The 27732-nt window shown below is 44.8% G+C and overlaps 1 protein-coding gene across 1 annotated transcript in view; it reads right to left on the bottom strand.

Annotated features, from left to right (window-relative positions):
- LOC110828235 (extracellular tyrosine-protein kinase PKDCC) overlaps nucleotides 1–27617 on the bottom strand; it is a 39464-nt gene extending 11847 nt beyond the window's left edge. The window contains exons 1-2 of the mRNA XM_022060775.2: nucleotides 26040–27617; nucleotides 24855–25041 (exon numbers count right to left, since the gene is read on the bottom strand). Coding sequence (XP_021916467.2) covers nucleotides 24855–25041; nucleotides 26040–26551 — 699 coding nt within the window. The 5' untranslated portion in view covers nucleotides 26552–27617. The remainder of the gene's footprint in view (nucleotides 1–24854; nucleotides 25042–26039) is intronic.
- Between the last annotated feature and the right edge of the window lie 115 nt (nucleotides 27618–27732).

Raw genomic sequence — 27732 nt, 5'->3', positions numbered from 1 at the left:
GTTCTTCGCTGACGTCCCCGGATAAAGACGAGAGCTGGGTACGAACCTAGATTACGTGATCACCACATCGGAAATTTTTTTTTTGAGATACAATCTGAGGATACCCCACGGTGGTCTAGCGGTTAGAACGCTGGCCTTGTAATCCTGGGGTCTCGGGTTCGATTCCCGGCGGTGCCCGAATTTATAACTTGTGTTGGGCAAGGCCGTGGTCTAGGCAACACGGAGTTTTCCTCCGTGGCATCCCAACAATTACTCCATTCACACACAGAAGAAGGCAATGGCAAACCACTTCTGGATCATCTGCCAAGAACGTATATGAACAGGTCCCAGTCCGAGAAAAGGATGGAAGGATCCTGTTCATATGGACCTGTCGTCACACAGAACACTAAATAAATAATATAAATACGATAAAATACAATCTGAAGATGTCAGTTAAGTCTGTTTCTAATTACGCACTTCTACTTTCATTTTTGATAAAAACACGACGTTGACACGTACAAAAGGCGACAAAATGCTGTTTTTGTTGGCAGTGGATTTGCACGCGTGGAATATGGAAAAGAAATTGCATAAAGATTCGTGTTCTTATGTTGGCGACAAGTTGAATTTCATGCCGAGTGAAATATGGACGTTGCCACATCCTGATGACGGCTGCATGTGCTCGCAACTTCCGTTCTGCGGATGATATGGCGTGCGACATAAAGGAGACCCACGCATGATACAGGGTGTCCTTGCGTCCGCACACTCATACATTGTGGACTTAAGCGATGATGGACGTGTGTTAAGGGACACCCTGGAACCTGTCGCCTTGGCCTATATATTTCAATAATAAAGAAACAAAATTGTAATTAATTAGTGAACACATCGTATCGAATTGTATGTCTCAGTGGACATTAAATCCTTAATTAAACAAGTCAAATCTGACCGTCATTCTAGATTCAAAAACATATTTTTTTAACGTGACCTTTATATATTATATAATATTTTATCGTTTTGTTTGAAGTCGGCGAAGTTGCTTTTGATCGTAAAGTGCAAAATTTCGTATTATCGTGGTATTTTAATGCGTGTGTGAAATCAAAATTCACTCCAGAGTTTTGGGTCCCCAGAAATAAACAATGCGACCACGTGATGCATTCGGCTAACCACGAGTTAATGGTTGAAACAATTCCAGTGGTTGTCTGGTTATTATCAGTCGTTAGAACCACTGCACCTCGTAAGCTTAATAATAAGACAGTTTATTAGCAATTTACTTCACAGAATGAATGTCTTACATCCGTGAAGTGCCTCAAATCGAAAATTACATTTTCAAAATTTTATAATTTCCTCGACAGACGAAATTCCACTCGCCTGTGCAAGAATTTACCTGAAAAGGCGACCGACGCTGACGCCTGGAATAAGGCAATCCGCACAGCCCTAGTCGATTCACGGAATACAACGCAGATACAGAACGTTCCTCGAGCTCCGTACATTTGGAGAATAATTACGCTACTAACCTTTCGTCTTCCGAACTTCAACGCGAGTGCGTCCATTATTACTGCCTCAGTCTTTGTTTTCTGCTAATAATTCGGCAAAGTTTCCACATTTTCAAGAGCCCCCCCCATCAGCCCGGTTTTATCATTATGAAAATCTAAATTAAATATTGATTTTCCACATCTGTTCGCCGTCGCAAAAGGATTCCACCAACGTCTGTTCGTTCAAGGAACGTATTTCGAGAGATCTTTACCGTTTTCATTTTCGTAGTTCATTGTCGGAGAGCTTAGGTTTGTGTACAGAAACTCTGACTACATCTGGTAAACAGAGTTCCGCTCATTGTTTACAGTTCTGCGTACCATTTACAGCAAATTTCACTTCGTGTTTTCGTAACTGGCTGTAAAATTACTTCACAGACGAAAACCGATTTACATTCGGCAGAACACGCCCACACGCAGTTTTCAGTTGGCTCATCTGAAACGGGCAATCGTGTTCTTACAGTAGGCGCCGATGTTAATTTTCAACCCTGAAGATGGAGACAGTATTTCCCTCCGAAACGTTGGCATCTAACGAAGCACGAACATCAGAATGCACGCCACGATGATTCTACTTGGTGTTTTATAAGTTTGTGAAACTTTTTATCGTATTTCAAAAGATGTGCATGAGTTGAAGGTGTCTGAGACGAGGATAATTGATTGCTAACTTGTACGAAGGAAAGAATAACAGAATAATTGATAAAACTTCATAATGACGAGCTCCATATTTCGTTCTGCACATATAATATTGTTAGTCAAGACAAATAAGAGGAAAGTTAGTCGAAACTGCACACTTCTATACGTAGTTTCAAGTCAGTCGCGTAATGTCGACCTACACAAGCGGACTTTAAATTCCGAGCCGGCCGGAGCGAGCTGTCTGTCATCAGGGTGATCCGGAGGCGAGCCATAACGCCGCAGAAATAATTACACTCCGTCGCACAGCATCGAATTTGTCCTTCGGCGATAAAACCGCGGACCGGCACGTGATACGAAGTAGCCGTCAAAGTTAACTTCCATTCCGACTCTATCGCACGCGGTGAGCTTTATCGCCGATTTCGCCATTCTGTCGCCGTCGGCCGCGGCGACGTGTCGTAACAAAGAAGTAAGTGCAGAACGCGAAACACGGGCGGTCCTGAGGCAAATAGGGAACTGGGCGAACGACGTTTTAATGAAGCTATATCACACACTTCCGTTAACTGTGCCTGAGCACCGCACCATGATATGTGACGGCGTGGAGGTAAATTTCCACGCATTCTTACACTCTGCTCTAGAACAAAATCACGGCCGTATCAACTTCCAGAATTCATCGCCGTTAAGAATGCGTCGTTTTAATTATGTGCCATCTTCAGGGTGTTACTACTTGTACAGAACACGAAGTTCCATCGCAGCATCTAAAATCCCGCCCTTTCGCCTTGATCTGAAGCAGATAAATTTTAACTCGCTCCTTCACACGCTGTTTATCTGAGATTCATATTAATATTATCTTCCCATCTACATCTAGATGTTGGAAGCAGAATTTTGGCAGTGTTCATAAATGTCTTCTTCACTCTGACACGCCCTTCTAAAGGAAGACAGACGTCTCGTAATGTAACGACGCCTGTCGTCACATTTCTTCGTTTCGGCGTCCGGAAACAGATTTGTCGGTCGGCTGCCATGTCGCGGCTAATCCAAGCTGAGACTCTGCGGTTACCAAACCCTGTTACTTGCTGTTCTTGTTCAAATATAAATGACATTAAACATTTAACCAGGGGGGAACGTGATGTAGAATTGACCTGGAACTTCGAACCGCGGTCTACCTTCTTTTACCGTGTCCTCAGGGATTACTGCAGCTCCAACTTCTTCTTCTTCTCTCTTCACTCACTCCAGAGGCTGGATGCTGGAAAGCACACGTCTTAATGTACCCGAAACTGCTTTGTGTTTCAATCAGCAACAGCGGAAAACGTCCTACCGTGGATTGTACACATTTTTAAAACGCGTTACTGTAATTCTGAAGTAGCTCATTGGCCTTAATATTCACTCAAGTCCATTGTCACAGAGGCACGCACGTTTTTATACAAAGATTTTAGTACATTCATGCATAATCTTGACTCAACGGTGCGTGGGCATTACTACCAGATCCTCTGATAGTTGTTGCTGTGATACAATTCACATCGAGATGTAGCGAACAAGTGATATTTGTTTCTCGACAAGGAAAATGGAGTTTGATCTCGCCTCCGTGGCCATTTCACCAATCACAGTCCCAAATATTACAGAATCTATGAACCTGACAACAGCGCTGTGGAGTCGGTACTGAAATCTCCGACCCTGACGCCTTCATAAAATCTCATTATGCATTAATAAGAGTAAAGCTACTAAAATGGTAAATGAAACCATAAGAGATTTTATTACCACCACGTGAATAATCAGTCTACTTTCTTAGACTTACTATATTTAAATACACGTCTAATGTTTATTTCAGAAATCGGTTGATTTGTATTCTTAAGATTCCGGAGCCGAAGTTACAAAGAATTATTCCCACACCACGTGGCTCTACGCGTCGTTGAATCTCCCTAATCGTTAGGCCGCCGGTGACTCACAGGGTATAGAACATAATCTACCAACTCCGACTCCACAGTCCTGCCTGATAAGCAAACAAAAACATCCTTTTAACACTTTAAAGACCAGTGGAAATTATATGTACCAATTCTTTAACAAGCATTACCTGACCTGGCAATTTTGTCTGGGTTTCGTATGCGTCTCTGTATAAACAGCGTTAACTATTTCCTTAAACAGCGTTAACTATTTGATCTTCGTAATGGTGAAGTATAGTGTTTTCTTCGCGGTACGGGCCGAATTCTTGACCACTTGACAGGACTCGAGGAAAATCAGAGCTTAAACAGCGTTAACCAGTTGATCTTCGTAATGGTGAAGTGTAGTGTTTTCTTTGAGGTACGAACTGAATTCTTAAATGTTACTTAGACGATCTTGACTTTCATTCATGGATTATGTCGGATTTAAATCCATCCAAAAATTACTACGTACGAAAGAAAATCATGGAAAGAATAATAATATTTATGATTTCTCCAACGCTGTGCACCCCCTTCGACGTTAGGCAACTGAACAGACACAGCGAAGAATTAAAGACCACGTTCTTTCAAAGGGAGCCACACTCAACGTCACGCGTCATTAAGTCAGTAAGCGACCGTGGAACATAGATCAGGGCACGCGGTGAGGTTGTATTTTTAGAGTCGAGCGGGTTAACAAGACGGAGTAACCATGCACAACAGTGGCGTGGCGGATAATTGACGCCACTGCCTGCCTGAACAATTTTTGTAGGCTTTGCGATAACAGTCGTGTGTGTGCGGCAAATCATTTAAAGCAAGAAGAAGTTTTTTTAAACAGATAATTATCTGAAATACAGCTAGAAATTTATTTACTTATCTCTGACCCTTCGCCACCAACCACATGTTGAAAACCCTTTATAATTGAGTCTGTGGTATCATCGAACAATGAAATAACGTCGTGCGTGTGTGTCAGATGTTTTGAGAGAGACCGGGGTTTGATTTCCGGCTGACACAAAAATGTTCACTTTGCCACCACGAAAAGATCTACCCAATAGCTGTCAGCGGCTCTTTAAACGGAGATAAACCGGCCGGAGCGGGATTCTATACCTCCGCACCCTAGACATCTTCATAACGGAGTAAGTAAAAGAGAGTAACACGAAACATTCATTCGACGTCCCAAACGTATAAAGTTGTGAAGGCGTCGTTTCATAAGCAAAAAAACTCGCACTGGCGAGTTACTTCACCCCTTTTCAGCCTTCGCGTGGTGCTGTTTGTTATTGGAAGTGGGGAAGATGAGACGCTGTACATTCAGTGGAATAATACGAGAGTGAGGTGGTCAGTCACACACAGCAGAGCTTGCAATCGCATGTTCCAGGTCGCGTGACCGAACAAGCTGTCTCGAAGGTTATCCAGGAGGACGGTAAACACCCCTCCCCCCGGCCCCCTCGCAGAGTTATTATTTATTAATAATAATTCCGTGTTTATTATTACAACCGTCAGTTCACGTAGAGACTTATGTTTGGATGAGTGTGTTTCTGTGACATCCCGGCATGCGCCACACACCGAAAGGTTTCCACTTCGTGAACCCGTCTTATCAAGTTCCTGGAAATGTCAAGACCCCCCCCCCCCCCCCCGGCTTGTGCCAGACAGTCGATAGGTTTGCATCTCTCAACTCGATCTTACGTTCCCTACAAATTTTGCATAAATTTCACTACCGAACCTCGAGCGGTCAGCATTCCGACTTGGCATTCAGGGGGTCCCGCGTCGAACCCCCCCCCCCCCCCCCCCCCGAAATCGGCCATCCTAAACTCTCCGCAAAATTATGTTCGGAAAGGCGGGAAAGCAGACGAGTTGCAGTCACATTTTCAGGGCAACTGGGCTGGATTACATCTCGTAGTTCCAGCCTCTGCTAAAGCATGTTGACGTTATAGCCCCAAAATAGGCCACAGCCACTTCTTGGCACTACAGACGCGTCATAATTCTGTGTAACGCCAGAGGCAAAGTTTGTACCTCATGATTGGCAGCAGCTGGCTCATCTACTTCACTCTCCGCCTGTAATTGCCCCAGGGACGTCCCACTGGGAGAAGGCTCTCCCGAGTCGCTCCGGGTTTAGCAGCGGAGGAAAAGAAATTCCCTCCGTCCAGTCGAAACCAATTTACCGACTGATCTGACACGGTTCATCATCAAATTAGAAAACAAACGATAGCAAAGAAGTTCATTACACTGAGTGTCTCAAGAACGGGAGGTCGGGTTGCTGGGGGGGGGGGGGGGGGGGGACATGGAGCCATCAAATTGATTGCCTGGCTGAAAATGAGGAAACAGAGGAGTAGACTCTTCGTCGCCACGCGAGATACCTAGAGGGACTGCCAAATGTTCACAGCCGTGGAAGACCCTCCGAAGTTCCGTCAGCTGCGAGGTGGGCGAAGTGATTTCGATATCTCGATAGAATTTGTAAACCAGTGGCTTACGTCATTTCAGTTGAGGTATTTTCAAACCTCTAAACGACGAATTGCCTTCCACCCCTTCCACCTCCTCCCCGAGAGACCGCAGTGCCATTTAAGGTCATCGCTGGACCCTGACTCGTATCAGTTAAAGCCCATTTCACATAAAAAATAAATAAAAAGTGCTGAATTTTGTGCTTAAACATTTACAATTTAACAAGTTTTACAATAAACTTTTTAACCCTTCAATATGTATTTTCCTCATTCCCTCCTCAGCGAGGCTTCTTCTAAACTACGACATGTTTTCACCTCGGGGGGGGGGGGGGGGGGGGGGTAAAGACCAAGTTCCACACCCGCAAAAAACACAAAAATTGTCCCGGCCCCACTCATGACGTAGAATTTTACCGACGTTTCAGAGGTGCTTACTGCCTCCATCATCAGGACGATGTTATACAATGATAATTTCAGTGAACTGCGGACGCAAACACGGCATTTTACTTTTTTTTTAAATTTTCTTCGCCACGCCGACTCGACAAAGGAGCCAGTCTCCAGCCTCTGATCTGTTCTGTAGATAGAGCTTCGAACTTTTCACGCGGTTGGTACCACAATGGTTCCCAGAGGAACCATTCCGTTCAATTATGCAATGCGTCGTTGCATTTCGCAGATTCGGTAAGGGATGTTTCTTTGCCACATCTGTCGAATCCATTCTTCTCACCCTTCACGATTTAAGCCCGGGATCACGTCTAAGAATACGACAGATAAAACAGCGAGGGGGAGACGAATAAACGATGGACGAAAAGGTAAAACGAAGAGTAAAAAGGATTTACCGCGTGTCCAACTGGTCCTCAAATGACTTCTTTTCCGAAGACGTTATTGTCTTATTCTCGCATATTGTTGCTTGCTTTCTGTAGCACGATCCGCTGCAAACGTTCTCTGCTTTCCTGCTCTAGCATGCACGTCTGTCTGTCTGTCTGTCTGTCACTGCTGGAACGCGTTGTTGCTCCTGACGGTGGAACACTGACTTAACTTCACGTGGCGGGAAAACCTTCAACTAGGTTCGATGCCTTCAGATTTCATAATTCAAAAGTGGATCGTTAATAACAACAGATTATCTCCTGATACTTCGCTAGAAGAGAACTTAAACCCCGTCTAAATAATATATAATAATTCAGCCCGTACCGCGAAGAAAACACTTCACTATTAAAAAGATCGAGTGGTTAACCCTTTAAAGCCAAACCCCGTCTAAATAATACATAATAATTCAGCCCGTACCGCGAAGAAAACACTTCACTTCACCATTAAAAAGACCAACTGGTTGACGCCGTTTAAGGAAATAATCGCTGTTTACAGTAAGAATCATACGAAAATCGTTAATGCAAATGAAGATTTGCTGATTTTAAGGAAGGCTGTAGTTACCTACCACTGGGCTTTAATGCGATCTCTTCCAAACACGGCCATTAATATTCCTATGACGATATTAGTCCTGCATCCAGTCTTCCCTCCAGTTTTATGTAAAAAAAAAAATTAAAATCGGGCCATTTTTGTTTCTTGCTTGGATATATACAGTTCGAAACCACGCCGATGGACAGACAGACGAACAGACACGTCACGCCGCAAGGATACTCGGGGCAAATGCGATAATTACACGACCAACTTGTATCCCGTCAGCTGCTCGTCGTCTATCCGCGGGGCTTACACAGTTTCGCGGCTTAATCGTTGATGTGCTAATGGACGTGTATTTAGCATGTCAACACATGGCAACAGCCTGAAGAAACCTCCGATTTACAACAAACGAAAATCAACCCCCCCCCCCCCCCGGAAATCCTCTCACCAGCCCTTGTGTGTGTTTTAAGTAAAATATAATTCCGCAATCAGAAATGTAATAAGTTACGTTCGGAGAGCAAAGCGCTTGGAGTGGACGTCAGTGTGAGCTATCCTCACAGGCAACACATTCTTACGCCTCAACGTCAGATTTTATCACCACGGAGCGCAGAACATGTTCCCAGCCACCTCGTAAATCCTGCGCTGACAGACAGGCCATATGTTGGCATATCAGCGCCGTACAATTTCTTATTCTATTAAGGAATCCTTACGATTAAACTTATCTACTGACTCATTACAGAATTTTTTTTTTAATTCTGAGCTGTTTTTAATATGCCATCGCTTTTACAACGGACAGGTCCAGCTGATAATATTAAAATATTGAAGAAATTACGTGGTTGAACCTAACTTAACTTTCTTACATAAGTGTGAACCGATCCGGGTGTCAGATCAAGCCTTTACTGAAATATGCTGTAAAATATCTGCTTAGGTTCGGCAAAGTTTGAATCTGTCAATGCACTGAGTCCAATTTGGTTAGAATTAATAGAGCGACGTGGTTTGACAACCAGCGAGGCAGCTTTGGTCTTCGGTAACGCAGAAGTTACGATGCAACTTTGAATTAATAATTCCTGCTACGATCGGCAGTAAAACGGACGCTTAGAAACGTCATTAAGCTCGGAAACTGGGCAACATTTTTCAAGCGATGACGAAATTGCTTGACAAAACTACGCCATTTCCTAACTCGGCAAGAAATTTCAAAACAATTAAGCCAAAACAAAACTGGTTTCGTACAGCATCACCGCCGAATGCTCCCTCTTCGGAAGAGACCACTTGAGAGAGCTAGGAATGATAATATTAAAATGGATTTTGGAAATACGATGTGGGCTGGAAGCATCTGACTCAGGATGGGACCCAGATGCTGGATTTTGTTATCGCGGCAATGAATCTTCGGGTTCCATAAATGCTGGGAGTTTTTCGACAGTTAAGCGACTATCAGCTTATGAAGGAGTGTTGTACACTGACCATTACGGGTGAGCACATGGTCTCGCGAACCACGGTTTGGGATTTAAATGCTGTTTCTTGCCGCTGAAACTCCAGATGTGACACGAGAGAATATTCATTATTATTCATGCGAGAAAGCAGACCTCTGGAGCCGTAAGGGGGCGAGGCACCCCAGTAACAATACTGTGACATTGTTCCCCCAGGAAACTGGCGACCGAAATGTCAAATGACAAACAAATAAACCTTCGGGTTTTATTACTTCATTTGAAAACCAGAATATATGCCAGTTTTATGAGTTTGCTTTCGTAGAATAAGCAAACATTCGTCGACAGACAGACAGACAGACATCAGGGGTCTCCAAAGGTACAGGGCCACACGTAATCAGTCTTCAGGGGTGCAGTTTCTGACGAGGTTTGCGTCACTCTGCGTGTGCGATTACGTCATACTTTGTCCACTTAATACAGCAGTTACTCAAAGTGTGGCACGCGTACCACTGGTGGTATGCGACAGATAATAATAAAATTAATAAAAATTGTTGCAGAGTTTTTAATCTGCTGTCAGATGAACTCTGTTCTGGAAACATTGGATTACACTGCGCCTGGTGTCACGTTCTCAGGTACTGAAGCGTTTATCTTATCTCAAAAGGCAGGTAGAGGAGGGGCGGGGGGCGGATCACACTTGGTACACAAACAGGGATACGTGGATTTGCGCCCATTTCTAAGAACACAATTTCCGTTCAACGAAAACCGTGTTTGCGTATGAACAATTCAATTCCCTTTGTCATGAAAATTAGCCCATTCGTGCCAACATTTCAGTGTTTCATAACAACGAAGTGACAAGTCCACACAAATTCTTTTGATCTGGCGGTTGTTTACAAAGAAAACACTGATCTTACTGAAGACAGGGACAAAAAGGAATTTAACTTACGTACATTACTTTGTTTCCGGTCTTTGAATCACATTCACACTCCGGAACAAGCACCTCTGAAACGTCGTGTTCCCCTGCTGGATGATTGATCATTCCAACGCTCAAACATCGTGGTAAGAGTAACTTCACTGCTTGATTTCTGTCATTCACACAAGTACCACTAAGTGGTTCCTCCTACCAGCCTGTAATAATTTCAGCCTTTATCTACCGCATTTCCGGTCCCACGTGTAGATCTGATTATTTATCTTTTCCCTTTTTCCAGCTGCAGCTGTTTTATCCCAAGTTTCGTTACCGTGTTCAGAGGAGTCCGCCGCTGATTCTGCCAAAATCCCATTCACTTCTAGGTCTCGCGAGTGGTCTCTTGCCTAGAGGTTTCCCTACTAATATTCTGCAAGCATTTATTGTTTCTCCTAAGCAGCGGTGCTTGGCTCAGCCGTAACAATATTCTTCCGGGCAAACATTCGTGCGCCAGAGTAGATCACGGAAGTTAAGTTGCATTCAGATGTACCTGGCAATGACGCGCAGGAGGACTATGTAACAGGGGAAACGCTCCGAGGTCCAGGCAAAACGTCAGATAATGTCATCCCCGTTTCAGCTTTTCTACGTCAAGAATTACAATAAGCTCAGATGTCCGGGGTTTAACTCCGAAATTTCTATGTTGGGAGCGAAGACGTAAGATTTAAGGACGGAGGATTCGGCGTCTTTATAAAGTCCGGGTAGCGAGCAAGGAGTCACAGGAACTGAGACACGGAGAATAATCCGCTGTGGTTCTGTTCGTCAGTAAACATCCAGACGTTTCGGTCCGCTACTCAGAGGCCTCAAAAAATAGCACTTAAAATCTGCCAGCCGCTTCTGAAACATGCCGCATATTTATTAAAATTTACTTAATTTTTATATTACAATGGTTAAAATTATTAAAAATTTTACTATAATTTTCTGTTTTGTTCTTCTGTGTTATGACGCCGTGTGGACTCAAAAGTTGATACCAGCGTTTAGGGGGGGGAAGAAATGCTGCCCCCCCATCTATATCACCATTAACACTTCAGCCCTGAAGATGTAGGCAATATATATCTCCGAAACGCTGGTTGCCACCTGCGTTACAACTTGAAGAACATTAACGGGCATGAGATGTTCATGTTACAGAAGGCGTCGGCAGATGCAACAAAAATTCTTCCTTTAACGTCATTCATAGAAGAGGCGAAGCGTTAACGGTTGTCGAAACTTCCGTTCGGGTGTCGCGGTCCACTGTTAGTACGCCTCTCGTCTCTTGTTACCTACGTATTTCCGAGGCTGGAGTCGATATCATCATCATCATCTCAGCACGCCCGTCCGGTGTAGTGCATTCATCTCGCTACTTTACAGTCTGTGAAACAGTGGAACCAATTAAGAAACCGCATCTGGGACCCTCCAGAGGAGGAAAGCGAGAGAGATCCTTGCCGTAGATTAGCGGCTCCAGACTCCTCCTTCGCCATCTTCGTTCGTTTAGCTCCTTCCTTCCTGTTCCCTGACTTCTTGAGAGGACGACTACCACTAGTAGCAGATAAGAACACGAGGTTGGAAACGGAGTGTTCAGCGAACTACTTTACGTAACGAGGCCACATGGAAATCCAAGTGGACACTGATCCTAACGATTAACAGCGATGAGTAAGCAGTCGGTCGTGGCTAATTTTAAGACATCTCCCCTGAATTTTCCGGACGGCAACCTCGATCAAGATAATCGAACCCGGAATATCCTCAACACGAAAGAGGAGTGGTAGCGCTCACACTTTGTTCGTTTAGAAGACGAAGTCCTTGAATCTGTCACAGAAAAGTTCTTACACATCTGTGAAGGGCGTAACACAGTAACCGCTCCGAAGTAGCTGGCTGGTCGCCCATATAGGGCTGCCCTGAAGAGACTGCGTCTTCCAGCTTCACTTATGAGACGCAGCGGCGGAAGATTGATTGTAGTCACGAGCAAGCGACTCCATAAAGCAAGCGGAAAGTCGCAAAGCTCTCGGGGAAGACGCCGCTGTGAGCGGAGGACGAGACCGACGCTCGTCGTCACGCCTCACGAAAACCGCTGAGGTGGGGGAACGAGAGTACCAGAGCACTTAGACGAACACCCCACCGATTTATGCCCTCGCCCTGCACACGGCCAAGAAACATATTTCTTGTCGTGTGTTCGACAACGACGTACCAACTGCCAACAAGCCACGGCGTGCATTCCACACTAACGTACAGCACACTATACCGAGTGTCTCACGAGTACCGACCAGTCTTTTCGCAGCGTCGTGCCATCTTCAAGGGTGAACTGGCACTGCTCAGACAACTGAGGCGAAATGAGTCGAAATTTCGTGAAACTGCAAAGAAAGCAGAGTGGTACACATAGTTACCACTGGACTTCAGATCGTCTGTATTTACATAAGACGTTCAGATTGCTCAGACCAGTTGCATACAGTGATGGGGTTCAATTACTGTTCAGTTGACGTCGTGTAACAAGCTGTTGGCAGACCGGGTCATCATCATCATCATCATCATCATCAGAGCCGGGCGTGTAATCATCCGCAACTTATCACTCCGCTGTACAATTGTGACTGTTACCAACCCTTATAAATAACGTTTAATCTTTGTGACTGTCAGCTGTTTTTTCCCCTGCACAGGAATTAACAACCCCTGGCGTGGCAGAACACAGCACGGCGTTATTTACCCCGCATTCCACCCTTACATGAACCCCTGATTTATTGGTCCAGTTCTGTATTACGCGGTTAATGTAGTTCCAACTGTTTCGTCGGCCAACGGTGTATGTTACCAACCTCTGCATCAGGATAACCTACGATGGATGGTAGGATAATATTAAAATAGATCCCGACAGAAACAGAGTTTGGATTGGATTCATTTGGCTCTTGACAGAGCTTGGTAGCGGGGTCGAAAAAACACACGGTGATTAAACTTCGAGTTCCATAAAAGGCGGATAATTTTTAACCCAGCTGTGCTACTGTTAGATTCTCAAGGACGATTCTGCTGCATTGAATAATGTATCAGGTTATTAATCATCATTGGACTGAAATAAATTATTAAGTGGCTCCAGAAGCCGATATAAAGACTCATGTTTGGTCAACATGTGACGAGATCTGCGAAGCAAAATGAAACCTTTGCTAACACGGGACTTCACGTGATCTGTGATGAGTTCAGAAGAATGGTTGGCGTAACCAACTGAGCGAATTTCTCAAATTGCCAATCTGTGTTCTTGTCTGTGCTTGCGTGAGAAATATCAATACCAAATCATCCTAACCTCGCCGATAGAGATTTGTGTGCATCGCAGACCCTTCTGTGTGACCCTGCTCCTCTCCTCCTGCGTAGGAGAGACGACGCCAATCACAGCTGTCAATTGCAGACGCTGATTCAGAAACACGTCATTACGCGTGTGAGGGCAAATGTCAACTAAGTAGCAGGGACCCCGCTGACTTCGTGGTTTCCCCTTTGAGCATTTCGCAGGAATTTCAGTACTTCAAAACGGCGTTAAGTGTGAAAATGCCTAAGACTTTTAAGGTTTCGTAGACACCGGAATCTCTTGATCACTTAATAGGATTCTCAAAAATGACTGAGAGGCCAAAAGCTCGGAAGTTATCAGGCCGATTCCTTGGGGGGGGGGCACAAATGTTAGAGTCGATTTTCAGTGGTTTGACGACGAAGGCGGTGTTCTTGTAAACCGTGAGTTATCTGTCCACATGCAGTTAGAAAGAAGCTGGAAACTTTACCCTGGACGACACAAAAGATCCAATCTCGAACGGTAACTGCATCGGTGGATGGAATGAAACATAATAACGAAACAGTAATTAAAACCAATCGTGGCTGAAACGGGGGGGGGGGGGCTTTTACGACGATTTTTAAAAAATAACCCCTTCTTCAATTATTACAGTTCATAGCAACAGAACGATCTAGAAGATAAATAATGACTAACAAACTTTGTAAATAATTCACTACGGCTATAAACGGGCAGGTAGCAACCCTGCCCATTAATTAAGAATTTCGTCAGCGCTAACCCCTCCCCCCCCCCAAAAAAAAATCCTATGGATGCCGCGATAAACGGGAGTTTTTTTAGTTATTGTCCCATGAATAGGCGTGCGTTTTGTTTTAATTTTAATGTTGCAAGCGACAAGGTTTTTCCATTAGCGGGCGTCATGAAACACAGCGATGACCAGAGTGCCGGTGAATTTCCGTGTTGCTTTCGGCTTCAAGTACGCCCTTTTTAAAACATTGCGCCGTAGATTTATTGTCCCCAGTTTTAAAGGAATTCAGTTTAATTGTGAAATTCGCACAGTGACATTTAAATGTGTTCCGTGCAGCGTGAAAAATATTTGATTCATTAACGTGGTTCTTCGATGTTCGTCTTCCGGAACACAACTTCAAAAAAAAAAATGCTGAGTTATAATAAAACGGGCCCGAAACATAGTCGTGTGCTGCTCTGCGCGTTGTGTCTTAAGTGTCCGACACAAACGAGGGGCTGACCTCTGCCACCCAAAAGAATGAAAAATTTCGTGTAAAAGAGCCCTCGATTCCGTGATTTTCCTCGGGCTCCATTTTATGACGCAGTTACGTTCGGATAAGTCACAACATGAACACAAACCTTTTTTTATTTTTTCATTTTACGGCACAGAATTGCGTCAAGGGAAACTTCCAGCTCTGTTTTCCCCCAGTTATACGTAGATGACAGAAGTTTTACTTTGAAAATGTGGCTACAGTGGATTATAGGTTTGGACCAAATCCCATTTCGCCTCCAAGCAGCTTCAAATTCGAGTTAATTTTATTGAAACCGGTGTTTTTGTGAGTTAACTTCGAACTGGGACAACTTAACCTCGTGTATTCAGTGAAATATTGATACAAAGCTCTGGGATAAGCAATTAATATACAATTACACAAAATTTTAATGAACGAAATTACGCGTCGCCTTACTAATCATTAAATAATTTTCTCATTTCGATTTTCTCTCTAATTAATTAGACTTACCCCACTTTCGCGGGGAATGCTCCACTGTCACGGTGTTTCCTGAAGCACCCCCCCCCCATACACACACAACCACAGGGGGGAAACGCGAAGCGACATACACGCTTCGAAATTTTCAATTATTTTCATCTCGCCTCTCTCTCTCTCTCCACATGCCGAGCCATCGGGCTCTTTTTTAATAGACATGCCTGCAGCCTGCGTCATGATTTTACGTTTCGGCCCACAGTCCATCGCAAGAGGACGTTTCGTGCATTCCGAAATGGGGGAGGTTACCGACGGGGGGGATATGATCAGATCGGTTACATCCGTCTCTCTGGAGTCAGACGAATTCATCACACTAAATCAGAATTAATTTTAATAATATCCTCATATCTACAACCTAGGACCGTTCTCCAATTCAGGTTCGTCATCATAAAAATCATTGAAACAATTCGCTCCACTTCTCTTTTAATTAATTCTTTCTTATCCCCGCGTCTGTCAATTTGTCCACAAAACCGAAGCTTCCGAGAGAGAGAGAGAGAGAGAGAGAGAGAGAGACGCCAAACAAGGTCCCTGTCAGGTCGTCAGCGCTCACAAGAACACGCCTCCTGGCCGATGGAGTCGTAGCAGCGCCTTAGAAAATGGGCGATCAGACTTCGACTTTCGGAGCACAATTATTTGTGATTTACGGTGCAGCGAGAAGCGAAAATGGCGCTCCATGTTTACCGTTTCCTGCCCCGGGTGGCCTCGGCGGAAATTTGATGGGTCCGCCGACGAACTGCCGCCCGCTGCGTATCTGCAGAGAGCCAGCAGCAATAAGCTTCTTACCATCTTCTTATTTACGACAGACAAGTCTTTAAAATATTCTTAAATCCTCAGAGGCCTTATAAGGACGTCGCCCTGATGAAGGAGGCAGTAAACCCCTTCGAAACGTCAGACAATATCTCAGGAACTATTGAAATAACTTCTTTGAACTGGCACGGGTAATAAACACGGCCCAGAACATTCGCTTCTGCGCAGACGCAGAGCGTCGTGTGGAGCACAGTGCACCAGCCAGGGGCAATATTAACAATACATGAGGCATGAGGCATTTAGAGATGAATTAATAACATGAGGCATGGCCCCAAGTGCTGCTCTGGAGGGGGCAGCACAAAGCATGCAAATGAGGTTGGAATTTAAATCATGAATTACACTCATAATCAAACATCCTCCAAGGAAATGTTAGGCAGCTGAGCTGTAAGCCACTGTCTGTAATAAGCAGGGGACACACGGCACAGCGAGCAAATAATCATGAAGGAACGAAGCAGAAACTCCGATGAAAGATTAACAAGAGAAAATGACGCACGGGATTTCACTGGACGGAAGCGAATCTTGATTTTTCTTTTGATATGGCACCGTGTACATGTGAGCTGTGTTGACGACGTTTCGGCCATTATTGCTGTCTCCATTTCAATGCAAAGTGACAATCCAGTGACCCTGAAGTGTCGGTAGAATGAGAGAGACATACTCTATCCATTTCCAGCCCTGAACTAGGCAACAGTATGTTTCTCCGAAAGCTTGGTATCTTCCTGCGAGTGTACGGGGTGTCAAGCCCACAAGAACATCGACAACTTGCTCACCGCCTCACAGAGGCGTATCTGGGCGGGTTAGCCGGTGACGACATCGACCTCTCGATGACGTACTAACAGCCGGAAACAAACGCCACTGGACCCGCTCTTCCGGTCCATAGCTAACGGAGAAGCTCGTGTTAATTAATATTGATGAGAATTTTGTCATGATCCATACGAGTCTGGTCTTAACAAAGGGAGCGTCCGGTTTATTGCTGGTCTTAAATGATAAACCTTCCTTCCTACGCTTTATAATCTAAAGGAGTTTCTATCAGACGCATACGTTTAAAACTTACCGGAACTTCCTAATGGAAGTTTGAAAGAACGGAGCTAGAGGGGGTGGGTGTATTATCGATTGATCACGAACGATGTAACCTACATCAGTTGAGCAGCAACGAGAAATCCCCAATCACTTTCATTATTTTACGAACAAAGACAGGGTTCATGTCCTTCGGTGAGCGTCCGTGAACTTCTTCAAATCGGGAAGTGCAAGGAAGTTCCGCAGTTACATGTAGAAGAAAAAAAATTGGGGGGGGAAGGGGGGATAATTAGGAAAAGCGCAATTTATAACACACGTTGACAAAAGAATTACACCGCTTATAGAGTGACTGGTTGGGTTCTCGAAGCAGCAGCCTCTGATGAGGATTCTGCGAACGACAAGGATGCGACTCGGCATTTGACAGCGCGCGCGTAAAATTTCGTTGAAGAAGCGAAAAGGAATTGGGGAATGTGATCATGATTTACTCCGTCCTTCGATCATTAGAGACTTCGCCCTTGATCGTTGTTCGTCTTCTAACGAGCTTCTTGTGGATTCTGAACACCGCGGAGTACGTGGGAGGAAAAGATTCCTCCTCACTCAGCAACCCTGGACCATACGGCCGACGGAGAACACGTCCGGAATCTTAAAACGGGACAGGGGGCTGCATGACCGCCGAGTCGAAGCCACACACGGCTGCAGTTGTGGCCAGCAAACATGCATGGACTTCCTCGTCGTACGTGCTCCAAATTTCCGATTACCACATCACACAGAACTAGAAGGAAACAGGGAGTGCCAGAAATGCCTTCACCATTCTGACAGCAGCCAAGAACCTCTATGTGAGGTCCAGTTTCCGTCATTGCGTGTCAAAGGTGACCACTGGCGATGGACGGTGTAGGTGAATGCGGAACGAGGCTTTGGTGTTCTGCCAGACGTCATTCCTCCTTGTCTGGCTTGCAGGCCTACTCTAAATCAATCTATTGAAAAGAACAGTAACGTTATAAAGCAGTGACGAGGAATGCGCAGTCCGCTGAACTCCCACAAGTGTGTGACCCGCGAGCTAATTTCGGGAATAAACTAGAAATGTTAATATTTACAAACGCCCAGACATTTGAAACTCGGCAGGACCAGGGACACGACACCCGCTGAAGTCATTTCATCAAAAACATTTGTAGAGGGTCCGACGTTTCGGAGAACATACTGTCCCCATCTTCAGGGTTTCAGCCGCTCAGCGACTCTGTCACCACCCGTAGTTTTTAAAACTAAAGTGTTATTTTAAAATCAACATCTGTCTGGACTTTTAATTACATTTTTTATACATCTGATAGGTTTTTCTTCGTAAAATATGTTCATAGGTCTACTAATAGTTGAGCAGTTTGTGTATTTCCATACTAATAGATCCACGGTCTAATAATCGCGTAGGAAATTACGAAGATGATGGCGGAAACGAAAATATTCTATCGTAAGCGAGGAACAAACTTTCTTAATTTTCTTCTCTAATTTCGAGCTGTGGCTTGCAGAAACAGATTTTAAATGCGTCGAAACGAATGCTTTGGCGAATTCAATTTAAATTTCAGTTTGCATGAGGAGAGAGATTTTTCTGGCATTATTCATATTCTGTTTCCAAATTAGATTTCCGCGCGAACAAGAAATCTCACGGAGAATCTCCGAAAATATTTGACGTCTGAAAAGCAGTACAGAAATGTCTTGATCCGAAACCGAATTTTCTCGTCAATTTTTCAGCGTCGTTTGTCCAATATCTGTCACTTTTTTTCTTTTCCCCTTGTGACATCCATTGATTTCTAGAAAAGGAAACTTCGAGGTTGGCCTATTTTGCGCACCGTTGCCATAGTTACACACATGTCCACTTTGGATCAATTATTTTAAAAGACAGCACAGGAAACAAAAGAGATGTTAAAATTAACGAAAGACCTCACTTGAACTACGCCACATTCGGTCAGTGGGCAGTGGCCATCCGCGTGGTCTGACATCTCCCTCGTCCCGAGAGCCAGGACTTCACAAAGGCCGTCCAAACTTCACGAGGAAGGGAACTGCATTTTTAAACACTCTGTTCTGCGCCATTTCATATGGAAGAAAGCAAGGTGTCAGCTGTCTCTGAGCACAGTTGGTACTAATGCAATTTCGGGGCACGCTTTATAAATACTTGGACATAATTTGACACTGACAAATGGTTCCTTGCTTAGCCGGGGAACAACCTCACGGGTCCTTCCAGCTTTTGGATCAAGCTCACTGGCTGGAGTTTCCGCTGAGCATGCGCACATAAAGCCAATGACAAAATGAACATTCTCATAAATTTAGCACGATTTGAGATTCTCAGGCGGTAACTCCTAAGATGGCTGTCTTCTGGGTTTAGCTCCGTGTAGTCTGGTAGGAGTTTGACGTTTCGAATGTCCCTGCTGCCTCCATCATCAGGGCTAGTGTGCTCCAAAGCTAAACAGATCTAAAATATGAACATGTCCGATGTTGGTCCCTTGACGTCAAATGATCACCAATACGTGACGCTACATCAAAATATGTAGTAAAAAAGAAATCGTCATTAATTACGTGAAGTGGAGATGGTGAAGGCGAAGGCGACTATCGATAGTCCATACTTTCGAGGCGCCTTTCGACCGCGCAAGAGCTCCTCGTGAGTGTGTGGGAGGAGTAGAGTAAAAACCAAATTAAGGCTGGGAGAAATGAAGAACAAGGCAAGTAATTCCATTATCCAGGAGGCTTGTTGACCTCGCTGGAAACAATGTAACAAGGAAGGAGTCTGAGGGCGCCCGAGATGATTGAACGCACCAATTAGTAACACAAACAAACCCTTCACACACCCCACACCCCGCCCAGTTCCTGTGAAAGCACACAGCTGCTGGGAGAGGTCGTCGTGGTGGAAAACGGAATAATAATGATTGTAAGTGCCACGACGGAAGTTCCACCTTCGAGAGATAAAATCATGTCTGAAGTGGTCTGACATCAATCAAAGGTCAGAGCCAAACAGCTTCCACCCTGACATTTTTGAGCTGTTCAAAAAACCTTGCCTCTGGTGGCCAAAGAAATGATCTTTGTTTTGGGATGAGTACGAGGCGTCTTTCCTGTCACCTTCTGCTGTCTAATGCCAGTCGACGCCTTTTATATCGGAGTGGGAACTTGTCGAAGGCAAGGACGTGCGTTGATTCCGACGTCGTGAGGCTGAACAAAATAATATTTAAGAATGCAAATATAAATGGGAGCAGGAAAATTTTAGGTACGCTGAAACCGATGTTCACTTTGGTAATTAACGGGATGCAGACCGAAGCCAAATGCGGATAAACACATCGAGATAACAGCGCAGATACATTACTTCCGGTTTGGAACGTGGAAATCTTCCACGAGCTGGATTTCTGTTGCACAGAGTGTAGGACGCAAATAAAATACGCCCCATCTTGTATCTCGAGGACTTTGTAGTGCTGAACACTCCCATAAGTCAGCCGAACCTCCCGAACCCTCGTTCATTTTTATTTATGAGTTGATAAACGGCGTACTGTCCCCCCCCCCTCCGTTTTTGACCTTGACTGTCCTTCCAGCACAGGAGTTTCGCCCAAGGCCCGACCACTTCTTAGCCAACACTTGACTTCATGGTTTGTCCTGTTAAGAGCCGATGAACGCCAAGGCCATTTGTGAATTTACGAGAATCCTCACCCCGGTCCTAAACCACTGCCCCTGGGCCAAATGTCAGGAGAGACAAGGGTCGAGGAGGTATTTCGGAGTCCGCTTACTCCCTTTCAAAGATCTACAGAGCGCACACGACGCCCTGATGATGGCGGCAGCAACGACCTCTGAAACGTCGGTAAACATCTACCAGACTTCACGGCGCAACAACCCAGAAGTTAGCCATCTTCCTGCGGTTTCTCGTTATTATCCTGTCTCTGCGGAGAAACTTTGGGTAAACATCTTAAAATAGGTCTCGACCGCTTCCTTCCGAATCGTTCCGAATTCATGATTCACGCATCATCCTGCCACTCGACGCTCTGGTGATCTGCGTACAAGAACGGATTACGTCAAACGCAATTTTGAGTCAGAGGCCCCCTCCTAGGCAGATTTGAGATTCTCACGGCCGTCTCCTTGGTCACTGGGCCGTGTAGTCGACGTTTCAGATGCGCTTCCTGGCTCCATCATCAGGGCAAAGAATACTCGTCGCATTTGCATTTGAATAAGCGTTCTCGAACAATCAAATATCGAAGAACCAGTTATGCTGAACCTTGTGGTTCGAATCGGGTACCCCCCCCCCCCCCCCGGTTCACCTGCTAGGTCCTGCCTTTCACCCCCTGTCACGTGACTACCTGCAAACCTGCAAATTATAGGTTGGTCCTGAAAATTGTTTGTTTTGTTTGTTCAGTGACGTGTCAGCCCCTCTACGAGATAACCCGCGTTTAACTTGGAATGCGGACCACGACGTGCGCCCTTCTTGCACTCCACAGTTCCCTCGACAGCGAACTCGGAGGTGACGAGGAAAAACCTTCTCAAAGGTCATCCATCGTCTGGGCTTCATAATTTCTGTTCCCCACCAATCATCACCGGCGAGACCAGATCAAACGATGAGTGTTGCATGCAGCACGCATGGTTGAGATGAGAAATGCATTACAAAACCGCCGAAAGAGTCACCTTGCGAGACCAAAACATTGACACAGGGACAATATTAAAATGGATCTTAAATAAATACGAGGGGTTCATCTCGCGGGGTATAGGGTTCAGTTCTGATGACGCGCGAAGAAGATAATTAACCTTCAGTTTCCATAAAATTCGGGGAACTGCTTGACTGTCTGAGCAACTATCAGCTTCTCAAGGACTCTGCTATATGGGGTTTGTCTGGAATGCCATTTCTTAATTGGCAACAGAGCTGATGCTAAACCGGTCTGAGCTTCAAGTCCGCCAGTGAGGAAGTCGAACTGGACCCCAAGATCCGATAACCGGATCCGCGCACACTGTAAGGCTTATGCTGTTATCCTGCTACGCGTTTTGTGTACGTGTGAATCTGAGAATTCGCCAACTGAGGTGGCATTTCCCGATAACTTTGCCTTCACACACATTCATTACGAATCCTTGGGTCTCGGGTTCGATTCCCGGCGGTGCCCGAATTTATAACTTGTGTTGGGCAAGGCCGTGGTCTAGGCAACACGGAGTTTTCCTCCGTGGCATCCCAACAATTACTCCATTCACACACAGAAGAAGGCAATGGCAAACCACTTCTGGATCATCTGCCAAGAACGTATATGAACAGGTCCCAGTCCGAGAAAAGGATGGAAGGATCCTGTTCATATGGACCTGTCGTCAGACAGAACACTAAATAAATAAATAAAAAAGTTCATAATTCAACGATGTCAAAGGAAGAAAATTACTTGGATCATCAACGATTAAGTCTTGAGCTGTGGTGAAAGCAATTAATAGACACCCATTACGTTCCTCCTGCCTTCGGCCCTCTGGCTGTTAATCTGATCGACGAAAATAATTTTCTCGGGGAAATCCGAAAGTTCAGAACCGTCTTTTTAAAAAGTCCAAATTCTGATAAAATTCTTTGCGACGTGATTCTTCAAAAACGCATTTGAAATTACTGACCTCCACGGCTTTTGAATCGTTTTAGATTTTGTAATTTTATGCGATGACGAAGTCTAAAGGAACAGTTTTAGACGTTCCTCCTCGGTCTGTCGCCCTCTGCCGGGGCGCGAGACTAATTTTCACACCTCGTAGCCAATTCTGCGTTCCAGTACACCCCTTCGGCTTCCAAAGAAAGCACTCAGCTAGACCACTGACGCAGCAAACGGACTGAGGCTTTATAATTGGTCTTCGTGGCCACGGGGTAAAAGCTTCTACGGACAGCAGAGAAAACACATTTACTCTCGGAACAAACTCGAAAAGAAAAAGTTTATCTGAAGTCGCGGACGGGGTGACTTACATGCACGTTTTAAAAGAACTCCTTCCATCACGACGGTCCACTGCCCCCCCCCCCACACACACACACACACCGGGTTGAATTTCGTAATTTCCTGTCGTAAGATTAAAAAGTAGACGACGTTTCGTCCTAAAATTCTTGTAAAAAAGTGTCTAAGCCGACATGACGCTACGAGGTTCCTCCTCTGGGCTTCAGAGGGTAAGCCAGTAAATATATTCGTACAAAACAGAAATTCCATCTCCTAAAAAGTTACGTTTTTGAACATCAATAATAACGTACTATTTACAACCGCAGATGTTCAGACGTGCTTATAGCAGAATTCCAATCATGCGCGTGTGACAATAAGGCTCATTTTCCAATCTCTCGCTCGACCTTATCCCCACATCAGGCGACGTGGCTGTTCCTTAACGTCACGGGACAGCGACTCCCGAACTTCAATGAGGTTACAACTAATTTTGCAACACAAGAACGAGGTCTACATTGAGCGTAATGAGAGGTGCTGCAGTCGCTGGGGGGAGGGGGGAGGATCGATTACACGGCTGTGTAAACACAGCAGCGCCAGGCGGCGCTGTCTTGCCAGATTTCCAACTCTTTCCAGAAAAGAACACGACCTCTCGCCCCTCTCATTTCGCTGTTCCCAGATGAGATTACCGTTTTAATAACACGTCTGCCTTATAATGGCTGAGGGGCCTACAACCCGAACACTGAACACCATCAAAGTGGTGGAGTTGGCTGGAATGTTGCGCCGTGAAGTCTGGTACAAGTTCACCGACGTTTCGGAGGTGCTTTATGTTTCCATCATCAGGGCGATCGCCCAGATGACAACCGTCTTTATCCTCCGCGCCGTGAGAACATGAAATCTTATTTCCTTCAGACTTTCATCCCTTAAGACGCCGTTTTCCGCCGTAAGAAGTCACTTCACGAACTGATTCGCAATTTCTAATTATGCCCCCCCCCCCCCAACCGTCGGGAACGAGACAACTAGAATGTAATGGCGTGAGGCTTCGGGTTTTTATTGTTACGCCTCGGACGTTTTCATTAAATATCTGCAGTGCCAACTGAAACACATAAAACAAAGAGGGAGACGAGAGTTTTATCGCTTTTTGGAGACCCCTGGGCCCGGAACAAACAGGCACACGACGACGTAATTCCTGACTGCTCTACCGAAAATAAACGTCTGACGAGATCCCCCATGCATTTATAATCCGCCACTGCGCGCTCTCCTTCAACGTGGCCGGCAAGAAAGTCTCTGGCCACCCGGTAGCAGCCACGAAGCCCTCGTACGTCCATCCCACTGCCTTTAAGTCAGCTTAAGTTCTCAAGAGTCGGGTGCATTCTCTTATGGGTCAGACTGAAAGTTCAATCAGACATGCGCGTTAGATCGTCAAGACGGACTTAGCTCCGGGCAGCCAGACGCGTAGGAAAACTCGAAAACCCGTGTTTAAATTCAGTTCGCAGACAGAACAAACGCATTCATATTAACCCTTTGAAGCCGAAGATCGTCTGAATATTATTTATGAATTCAGTCCATACCGCGAAGAAAACACTACACCTCACCATTACGAAAATCAGCTGGTTAACCCTTTGAAGCCGAAGCTCGTCTTCATAATATTTACGAATCCAGACTGTACCGCGAAGAAAGCACTTCACTTAACCATTAGAAGTCGAATCAGGCGGTACCACATAAGATTTAACAAAAGAACATCCCGGTCAAAGCCTTAATTTGGAACCAAATCGTCCGTCATCGCTCGTCGAAACAAACAAACAGCGAGCCTATTTGGGAGAAGACAGATGAAGGGCTGAATGCGATCCAGAGAATCCACGCACGGCCCTCGGCAAGAATGTCAAGACGGCTGGGACCTACCTGAACAATGTTGTCGTGAGCTAGTTCCGTCAGCAGTATTAGCTCCTTGAGGATCTTGGCAGCCGCCCTTCTGTAGCAGACCGGAAGTGACGCCCCTGGGCCAGAAGCTTTCTGCTTCTCCTGACACTCTTGGATGTCGTGTCCGTTGAGGTTCACAGTTTTGATGGCGACGTCTCTGCCCTGGAACCTGGAACACACAAGCAGAAGGCTGTGTTCCTCGATGTTGTGTCACGAAGTACGGTAACATCGACGGACGTCTAAGAGGTGCTTACTCCGATGTTGTAGGCAGGAAGGACCTCTGAAACGTCCGTAAACTTCCACCAGACTACAGCAGTCTTCATGTAACGGATTTATCGTGTTCTGTAAATACGTACAAATTAAAGAACGCTTATTTTAAGTAAATTACTCAGACGAAGGTACTCATACATAAATCACGGGGATAATAAAATTTGAATAATAGTCATTGTTGGTACTTCGTGTGTTTTGAATATCAGCTCAAGTGACGGCAGTTACGAATACGCGAGGCGACATTGTTATGACAGCAACTGAAATACGATAACACGCGACTCTGAGGATTGCTGTGCCAGTGGACATGTCGAAATGTTCGGTGTGACATTTTGAACGTCTGTTGGGTTTAATTCCGCCAGTCCAGTCCATACCTAAAAACCGCTGTCTCGTAAGTAGCAGTCTTACTTCGAATTCCGGGTTGCCGATTACGAAAATAGGCCGATTAACAATCGGTGTTCCGTGGTGTTTCTCAGTCTGTCCATGAAAAATCTGGATTCTCGGATCGAAGTACGGGACACAGCAGCTTTCTTCATAAACAATTGCAATAGGCCTCTTGTCCGACATTATACAGCCTAACCCATGCAGCTGAGAAAGCATCGTGAAATAAACCAAGAATCTCATCCTCTCAATAAACTTGTGAGGCTGAGAAATCAAAATTAATTTTTTCAAGAATCAGACTGAACTACCGCTCATGTAACATCGTCGTTAAATAAACAAAGTTTATACGTCTTTCAAGAAAAAAAAACGATGCTATATCGATTCTTAGACGCGATCACACCTCGATTCCAGAGAAGTTAAAATGTGAGAAAATTAAGGAAAATCGGTTGCACTGACGTCAGAAATTTGAACTTTGCCGACCGATTGCGTGCGGGAGATGAGAAAATTAATCCGCCTTACCTTCCCTTATACACTGCCTTGGTCCATCCGGAAGCTACGAACTCCAGATCCGTCACTTCCTGCAGAGACGAGCAATTGATGATGGCTGAGTTGCTGTAGGGCCAACGGAGGCCGGGCCCTGTCCACGTGGCCCCCAGCTTATCGCGGATGTCTGCATCAGCAAATCCTGCGCCCACTACCGCCCTGTTCACTTCTCCACCGCCATCTTTGCGATATTTCTCGTGATGATGATAGTGGCTTCTGTTTGAATACAACACATTCTTCCACTGGTAGTCATCGTCCTCGTTGTAGGACTTCGGGGTATTTGGCGTGTACCTTCCGCCCTGTCCGTTCCCGAATTGTGTTCTCTTTGCATTTCCTGACGACGCTCTGTTACTGCGGATTTGAAATAAGGATCCAAACAGTAGAATTCCGGCAATGACGAACAGACTCAGATACACCGTGACAAACAAACAAAGACCCGAACATCTCGGTTGGTGAAGAAACCAGAATGTAGAAGGGCGATGTGACATTTTTGAAAATTTGTGTTCATTCCTGTGTAGCTTACAGATATTTTACTAACACTGTATTATGTAATACGATGATTACAAGAATCATCCCGTTCTTTTTAAACGAATAATCCGATGTTGTACAGTTAATTATCTGAAAACTTCATAGGGCATTAAGAATGTACACTCACACGAGACTAAAACTCTGTCACTGTTCGCTGAGATATGCAATCATTTTTATTTGAAATTCCATTTATATGTTTCATTCGACTCGCGAGTATTTTTTTTAATTTAATTCCACGTTGTTATAGACAGCCATCAAGAGCGAAATTCTGTTTTGACGTCTCTGACATTCAAGTCATACAGCGTGTAACCACGTACATATGGTAAATCAATTACAAACAGAAATCACAGCGAAAGGCCTACATGTTATATTTCACGACAGAATATCACATGCAAACTTTTTAAATTAACTTTATTTTATAGTCAAATTGTTTGTCTTGTCCTAAAATTAGCACACACCTGATTTTCCTAGTTAAATTCCTCACTGGGTAAACACGTGATATCGTCGTATTAACACAATTATAGTCTGTTAATCGTGGAAAGAATTTTGGCACATTTTCTACACACATTACATACAGCTCTTCAGAAATCGAAAATAAACTATATGAAGCCACAGTCTAATTTATTTTGACATAAACAAATCGGACAAGTCGATTTGTTTTGGCGAGATATCATTATTAGCCACATGGCTAACAGTTAGTGACGTATTATTGATCGGGGAAAGTTTTTGTATTGAATTATAAATTATAATCCAGATCACCGTACGTAAACAATGTCACGATACTGACAAGAATTCCACGAAATTTACTTTACTGCACACATTCAAATAAACTGTTGTCACGTATCAACAATTAACATCCTCTTGACAATGAAAGTCACTTCGAAGCCACACCTGGTGATACAAGTCGTTGTGTCACACGGGATAACAAGGTTATCGAGAACAAGCCAAAAGCAAATGTAAACTGAACCTCGCCAGCCGCCGTCTCGATGGGAACTAACACGACGACGTCGATTCTAGAACCTTCTTGCGTTCTGTCGCTGCCGACCAACGGCGCTCACACTTATATACACACAGCAAGCCCAGTTCACACTAGACCGAATGTCCAAAGCGGAGGGTATGAGTTAATTTTCATCTTATTCTG

The sequence above is a fragment of the Zootermopsis nevadensis genome, unplaced genomic scaffold (genome assembly GCF_977971745.1).
Source record: "Zootermopsis nevadensis isolate Lab colony 2312 unplaced genomic scaffold, Znev_1.0 Znev_ptg000016l, whole genome shotgun sequence".
Classification (NCBI taxonomy): Eukaryota; Metazoa; Arthropoda; class Insecta; order Blattodea; family Termopsidae; genus Zootermopsis; species Zootermopsis nevadensis.
This window is presented reverse-complemented; position numbering and strand designations above follow the sequence as displayed.